At 31.5% G+C, this 8,140-nt stretch overlaps 1 protein-coding gene across 1 annotated transcript; it reads right to left on the bottom strand.

Annotated features, from left to right (window-relative positions):
* Positions 1-2,056: 2,056 nt before the first annotated feature.
* On the bottom strand, positions 2,057-4,054 carry LOC129227417 (phenylalanine--tRNA ligase beta subunit-like). The gene has a single exon (XM_054861971.1). It carries the CDS (start codon positions 4,016-4,018, stop codon positions 2,261-2,263), a length of 1,758 nt encoding a protein of 585 aa, XP_054717946.1. The 5' UTR covers positions 4,019-4,054; the 3' UTR covers positions 2,057-2,260.
* Positions 4,055-8,140: the final 4,086 nt, after the last annotated feature.

The raw sequence follows: 8,140 nt of genomic DNA, 5'->3' as shown, positions 1-8,140 counted from the left end.
CCTACTCCCGACTCCTGTGCCCGAAAGTTACTCAGACTCCCCGACTTTGAATCTGACTTCGTAGCTTTGGCAAAAATTTATGCACGAAGGAAAAATGGCCGACTCCGACTCTTGGAAATTCAACTCTGACTCCTGTATCAAATAATAAGTTCTACTCCGTCTCTGCAAATATTGGCAGACTTGCGGACTTTTTGGGGAAATGACCGATTCCAACTCCGAGTCTTTGAATTTAAAACTTTCGGCTCTCGAATCTAACTCGTTTGTCCCAAAATCAGATGGTCTCCGACTCTGACTCCACAGCCATGGATTTACTGTGAAATAATTGTTTTAAATATATTTTGATTTTATTTTCAAGCTAAAGTTTTAATTCATGTATTCATTTTTTGGCAGAGAAATCCTTTATGTTTCTACATAAAGATATGAGCAGACGATTTTTTTTTTAGACAATGAAAATTATTTCTTTGACATTTTATTGTTTTTTTTTTTATTTTGAAAGTACATTAATTCATTCTTAAAATTTTTTTTGGCAACAGAAGAAAAACGAACTATTTTTTTTTTTTGATGGAAAAAATGTATTTAGCTGTTTTGTTTAAAAGGTGCTGCTATTTTATTTGTACTTTTATTTATTTTTTACGTATCTAATTCTTTAGGTGAGCGAGGCATACTTTATTTCTAGAAATAAGCTTAATATATTAAAAAATATGTTTGAAATCACTTACGATTTTAGTTAATTTTGAGAATACTGATCAGATACTAGAAAGTCGATATTGGTATACGGGAAAGTAGGCTCGTTTAGTTCTAGACAGAACTTCTTGTTGAAAATTGCTTTTATTATCATATTCTTTGATTTTCAGATGAAACATTTTCTTGACTGGAATAGGGTACATATTTACTACATTATTAAAATATTACCAGATAAGTGGCACTAAAACAGAGTAAATATTTCACCATTCCACTTTGGCCTGCATTCCCCTATAATTCCAAGTTAGCATGAGACAATACTATCTTGAAATGTTAATATTTTGCTGGGCTTGGGAGCAAAAAGTTAGATAGAGCTAAATAATAAGAAACTTTACTTTACAGCTACTTTTTGTGAAACTGATATATATGACATAGGGTGTTGTTGTTATTATATATATAGGTGCAAACTAATAATAAATACATATCTTTTCCAAATCGTAGCTGTTCTTATGAATGAATAATCCTCATAGGCAGTGATGTTCCCATCAATTTTTCTGAGGGTATACTCCCAATAATGCATTATGCACAATATGTGTATGTGGTCATATACATAACGCCATAATATGAAAATTCTTGAAGCTTGAGGGTATAAGCTATGTGTGTAAGAAATGTTTGAGAGTATACGGCATATATGGAGTACACCCTATGGGAACACCACTGCTCATAGGACTACTTTGTCTACTTAGCACTGTCATACATATTTGAAAATTTAAATGGAAAAGATTACACAATATATTCTCTTAACAGCCTTGCATTATAACCTATTCTTAGAACAAATGATACAAAATAATAGTGCGCAAAAACTTCCCGTATTCACAAGGAATCTACAATTTTATTATATGGTCAACAAGTGATAACTTGAACGTGCCTATATCTCGAAGTTTTCATTTTGTCTCAAACTATTGGGAAGGCTGTGGGGATTTCCAATAAGTCAAAGGTTTTAGATGGCCCTGTGGGACTTAAGAGTTATCGTGAGTTGATTGTAGTATAAGAAAGTTTTGCAGGAAATTATCTCATCAATTGTCAATTTCTTTATTAAACCCTATAAAAGTAGTTGTTATCAAATATGTTAAAAGAAAGCTTCATTTTTGATTTTTTCCCCCAGGTATCAACAAATGAACAAAATGCATACACAAAATAAATACATAATCATTAGTTTAACAACTTTAATTTGTGCAAAAATATGAAGCTATATAAATTAATAAATACTCATAACAAAAAATAAAGTTCAATGTTACATAACTTACAATGATTTTTATGCAAACATTATAAGATGTAGAATTTATAAGCTAAAAAGAAATATAATGTCTTTAAAAGAAATATAATGTCTTTAAAATTTGACTATTTCAATAAATGAAATAAAATTGAGAGTCGTAAAAATTACTGCATGTAATATTAATTTATAACATAAAGCACATCGCTCATATTGAATAAATTCGTGCATTTTGAAGCCGTTCCAAGCATATTTATTCATGTGTTTGAAATTCTAATCACTATGCTAGTCCATGATAATATATTTTTATACAAATAGTTCAATACTAATTTCAACAACAGAGCAAGGCAAATTTAAATCAAAATTTAGGATTGATTCTGGATGTAAAACACCAAGCGTGCCAATCTTTTTATTTGAAACTAAAATGTCTGCACAACGACCGGGGAAAAACATAGAATTGTCACATGCTTTGATGCAATATCCATTTGGAGAATCACTACTTAAAACAGGAACATCAAGTAACTGCATCACTCTATCCAATATTCCATGAATTATTTCAAAACCAGGCTTTTTGTTATAATATACAGCGCATAACCTTCGCTCATTTTTGGAACCAACATCCAACGAATCATCTTTAAGGACGACGTCAGATATTTCAAACAACTTTAAAGGTAAGGGCATTTTCTTATTAGCATGAATTGTTTTCAGCAGTCCAGGCAACAAAGTTGTTCTCACAACTTGGAATTCGAGTGTCTTAGGATTAGCTACTTGAACAGCTGTAGATATTCCATTAGCAGATCTGAGCTTAGTTGAAATGTCATCCTTTGAGCATAAAGAAAATGTTAAGCCTTCTGTAAACCCAGCCTGAGCAAGTTCTAGAGAAAGCTGCTCAGACAATTTATTAACTGGTAACTGAGCTCCGATAGTGACCGTGTGTGGGATTGTTTTCTTGATGTTGTTATACCCGTAAGCGATGGCCACATCTTCTACAATATCACACGCATGTATAACATCATGTCTGGTGGGAGGAATTTCAACTTTGATTTTTGATTCACCTTTCTCGTTATAATACATAACTTCAGACTTCAAACACATTTTTGTCAGTAACTCAGCAATCTTCTCTGGAGTTTCTTGTATGCCAACATATTTATTGATGTAGTCAGGTGATATTAGTTCCGTACGATATTTCAACTCCGGATATAAAACAATATTTCCGTCTGGATCGACGACTTCGACAGGTTCAATGACAAAAGGTTCTTCGCAGTACTCACTAAACATACAGACAAGCGTGTCAAGAACAACAGTAGCTTTGTGCAAATCAAGAGATGTAACTTCAATGAAAACGTTTTTAGTTTGAAGTGAAATTTTCGTATGATCACCGTTAATTATAGGGGGCATAGATAACACTACATTATTCCTGTCATAAATGATTGGGTAGACTGGCTTATCTTTTATGATGTGAAGATATTGCTTCAAGTGTGGTTCATTCACATAAAGCTCCATTAATTCTTCGGCAGTATATTCCTTATCTTTGTTAAGCGGACAAAATTTAATATCTTTGGGTGGTTCTGCAGTAAAACGAAATGGTCCAGAAATGGTATCTAAATCATGTGTACCTATAGCTGCAATCGTTCTTCTTCTGCATATATTGTGATGAAGTTTGTCTTGCAAATCAATAAAACTGTCATAATTACTTGGAGTAAAAGTAACACCTCTTAGTATAGCAGCAACAGCAAATGGTCTAACTTGGGAAGTAGCGGGTTCAATTATCATTCTTTGCTTTTCCTGCGGGCAAGATAAAGTATACCTCGGAATATTCAGCTGCTTCTGGAATATTTTCAGAGACCTACAAAGTCCTTCCAAACACAACAAATCGTACCGATTGGCAGGGATATCTATTTTATACACACTAACTTCTGCATTTTTCGAAGGATCTGGCCTTTCAACAACTACTTCATCCAGTTCTAATCCAAATTCAAAACACAGATCATTGAATTCTTCTTCAGAATACACTTTTCCAAGAGCATTGAACAATAACTCCTCCTTAATACCAATGGTAGGCATGGTTTAAAAAGAGCAGAAATCGCTGCAGTTTAAGAAAGTAGAAACTTTACACCTAAAAAATAACAGAAAAAGAAATTTGCATTAAAAGTACACAAATTGATTCATAAAACATTGGACAAAAACTAAAAAAGTACAGTAAACTCTCGATTATCCACGGAATAGGGTGGCACAGTAACCGCAGATAAGCGAAAACCGAGGATAATCCGAATAATAGGTCAAAAACGATACTAGCGTGAATACAATAGCTAAAAACATTAATACATTGCATGTACTAAAATAAAATGAAAAAAATAAATGCAAAAAGTTTAAAACGAACAATAATGCAATCATAAGTTTAAAAGAAAATTTAATGATCGTTTTAAAAAAAATGTGAAAAACCTGCAGATAATCTGACCGCCAATTATCGGAAGTTTACCATTAGTAGTCAAATTTTCAGATGCAAAATCTTGCATAAAAGAACATTTTAATTGAAGAAGAAATTTAAAATCGAAAATGAGTGAAAAATAATAATTTTAGCAGTTTCAGAACATTGCAATCATTTTGATTTGAACATGGAAGAAAATCCTTCAACATATTCATTCTGCTTGTCTGATGCTTTTAATTTGAATTTCTCGTAAAGCTGTTTTTTGGGTACCAATCTTTCAGCCAATTTTGGGATAATGATGTTCGATGAATGAATGAAAATTTTCACACTATGCGTTGAGTACTGTAAAAGCACTTACTTTAGCAAGCCATAACTTTTGCCAAAATGAAAATATTGCTGATTGTACAAGCTGAAAATTTTTCAAATTTTATGTGAACAACAAAAAAGGCTGAAAAAATAAATATTTGGCAAGAATTCAAGTTTTGTCATTATGATGAGCTCATAAAAATCACAAAAATTAAAAAAAAAAAAAAAAGTGCTGTCACAGTAGCAAAACTATCTCAATGCATGAAAATTCAAAAGATTTTATATTCAGGGTTCATACTCAATTCGGATAAAAAAATTCCATGACTTTTGCATGACTTCATAAAAATTTTTATGACCTTGTTACATGACGAGAATAGTACTATTTAATGTCAAATTTGTCAATTTTCAGAAATGAGTATTAGCAAAACTTTTACATGACTGCAACTTACCTCACAGAAACACTTACTTGTACAATAACAATGCACACTGCAGAAACTAATTAACTATTCTTATTTGACTTATTATATAAATTTAAGTAAAAATATAGTGAAAAAATGTACTGATGTTTAAATGCCTAATAAATAGGGCAGAATGGTGATGAAGGGCACATAGTTTGAAAAAGTCATTACTAAGTAAGTTTCCAATAATAAATTTACTTAATAAAAATATTGCCGTTTAGTATCAACAGTGCTTCTATGTAACTTGGCAGTATTTTCGTTCATTGAAGCAAATCCACGTTTGTCAATAAATTCATTTTTCTAAACCAGATATTTCAGCTCCACATGGAAAGAAAATGTTGTATTGCCTAACTTTAGTCTTTACTTTCTAAAACCTTTAATAAATTAAGATAAACTCTGACAAATTTAATGCTTTTTTTTTTTTACAAGTGGTTGAAATAAACTCGGATATAATTGAATTATATTTTTTGAATGGGTGTGGGAAAATCAAGAACATGCAAGTCTACTACTACAGAATAGAACATGTAAGGAGTGCTCAAAATAATGGCAAATTCAAAATTAATGATGTCCTGGTTAAAATTACATTACAAAAAAAGGCGGGAGGCTGTAACAGAAGCGGATACAATACAAAAAACTTAGAAATGTTTTTCAGGTTGTTGAATTTTTGAGTATTAACAGCTTTTACATGCAATACTGTTAAAACACTCAAGATTTCTAATGCTCTTTCAGCTAATGTTACTTTATTGCTGCCGAAGACATTTTCCCATGACTTTAAAATGAATTTCCATGACTTTTGACGAAAATATTAATTTTCCATGACTTTTCCAGGTCTGAAATTTGTTAATCTTTTTTCCATGACTTTCCAGGATTTCATGTCCCGTACCAACCCTGTAATATTTAACAAAAATAAGATATAAAAGAACCTTGATTTTACCTTGTCCAAGTCACAGCTCATGTTTTCATTAATTCAGAGTAAAACCAACAACTAAAAGAAACTACAATTACAAACAGGGCTCGAAACCAACAGTGGTCCACTGGTCTGAGACCACAAAAATATCCATTGGACCAGCAGAAAATAAACTTTAGTTATCTATGGGACCTTAGGACCAGTGAAGATTAATATTTTTATCCTTTCAAAAATTGTAAGCCTCATCACTTTTTGACTTTTGTTGAAAGTTTGTACCTTTATTTACAATGTTTAGGTTTTCTTTGAAAGAAAATATAATAAAAATTTCTACAGCATTATATAGCATATTGTTTTTAATAACCTCTTGGCTTTCTCCCAAAGCAAGTTAAAAAAAAAAAAGACTTTGTTGGCTCAAATTTGGTCTTGGTGAACGGAAAGATGCCTGTTTGATTCTCTTCCGGAGTCGGTGAAATATGTCTGATGAAAACTGGTAATTGATGCTATATTAGTAACATTGCTGTTTTTTTTTTCTTTTAATAACCTATTTTTTTATTTTACATAATTTAAAATCAAGGTGCAAGAAAGGACCACTGAAATTTTATAGGGTCCATTGGACCAGTGCCTTATTTTTAAAAACTTCTACCCCTCTGATTTCAAAAATTATAAATTTTCTGAGTACAGTATAATTTTGATAACCTGATTCAATGATTTTCTCAATTTAACAGTACATTTCACTGGTCCAAATTTGACTGCATTACATGTCTATGCTCCTTGATCAAACAGTATCTTTGATTTAACAATAATTTTTTACAGTCCCTAGACAATCGTTAAACCGGGGTTATATTGTATTAGATTTTGCATTGAAAATACCTTTTGTCCAACAAGTTGTTTTTTACAAGTATCTTATCTATTTTGTTCCAGTTTTGCCAAAGAAATAGAAAATTACAACTAACACATCTGCCAAAATTCATTATTTTAATCATTCATGGATTACATACCTATGATTGTATTAAAGAACTGTTAACTTGATTTTGAAACAATCAATGTGAACTACAATCAGAGGTTTCCATGCAAATTGATAGTTTCTTGTTAAAAACTAAACTATCAGTAAAATCTTTTTCCTTCATTATGAAGAAACTAAACAAATTAGAAATATTTATTGAATGAAAGAATGCACTTTATATGACATAAATTCAATGTTCCTTTGCAATTTTAATTGAAACCAGATCGTAAAAATAAAGTTGTAGATTTCTTAAAACCCCTTAGCAGTACTGAAGTACAATTTACTAAACTAAAGAATGCACAAAACAACCGTGCATGTTTGATGGACTTTCTAGTAGCTGGGGAGCTAATCGATGGAAAACTGCAAATTATGATAAGAAGATACCACTTGGTAGGAATGTTGTTTATGACTATAAAATGAAATTAAGACCCAGAGGCATTTTCAAAAACCGTTTAAATCCAAGATGGCGGCGTTTTTCTAAATGGCTACCCATATTAGAGTTTTTTTAATATATGTCGTACAAAAGAGGTTTTTGTATCGAATTATAGGTTTTTCAGGTCACAGATTTCATTTTTTATGTTGAAAATAAGCTAAATCTTCATTTTGGTTCCTTGTTTTTAAGTATAATTTTATTACTTACAAAAGAGATTACGTGCTTTTCAAAGTACCAGTATAAAAATAGGAAAAATATTAAAAGCAAATATGTACTAAAATATTAGTACTGTGTCGTTAGTCAAACACTGCTTCATTCTTTACATTAATTTTTGCATAGTAGTGTGCAGGACAGACCAACACTTCTGCAGCTACACTTGTTTTTGCAGATTTTGCAGGTGCACTTAATGAACTCAGTGCACGAATCAGAAATTTCCAGTAACTCTGACCATTTCAGCTGCCATCCAACCCTATTAAAACTCCAGATCACTTGGAGATGGTGCACATATAATATGTTTGTGAGCTTGTCCCAAAATGTGTTCAACCTGGAAAGCACTATGCAATACTTTGTTGGTGGCAAACTTTCAAATGGCCGATTTTTTGTCATAATCAACTCTTTCCTTGCTTCCTTTACAATTACGCTATTACTAGT

This window comes from Uloborus diversus, chromosome 8 (genome assembly GCF_026930045.1).
Source record: "Uloborus diversus isolate 005 chromosome 8, Udiv.v.3.1, whole genome shotgun sequence".
In the NCBI taxonomy this organism is placed as follows: Eukaryota; Metazoa; Arthropoda; class Arachnida; order Araneae; family Uloboridae; genus Uloborus; species Uloborus diversus.
This window is presented reverse-complemented; position numbering and strand designations above follow the sequence as displayed.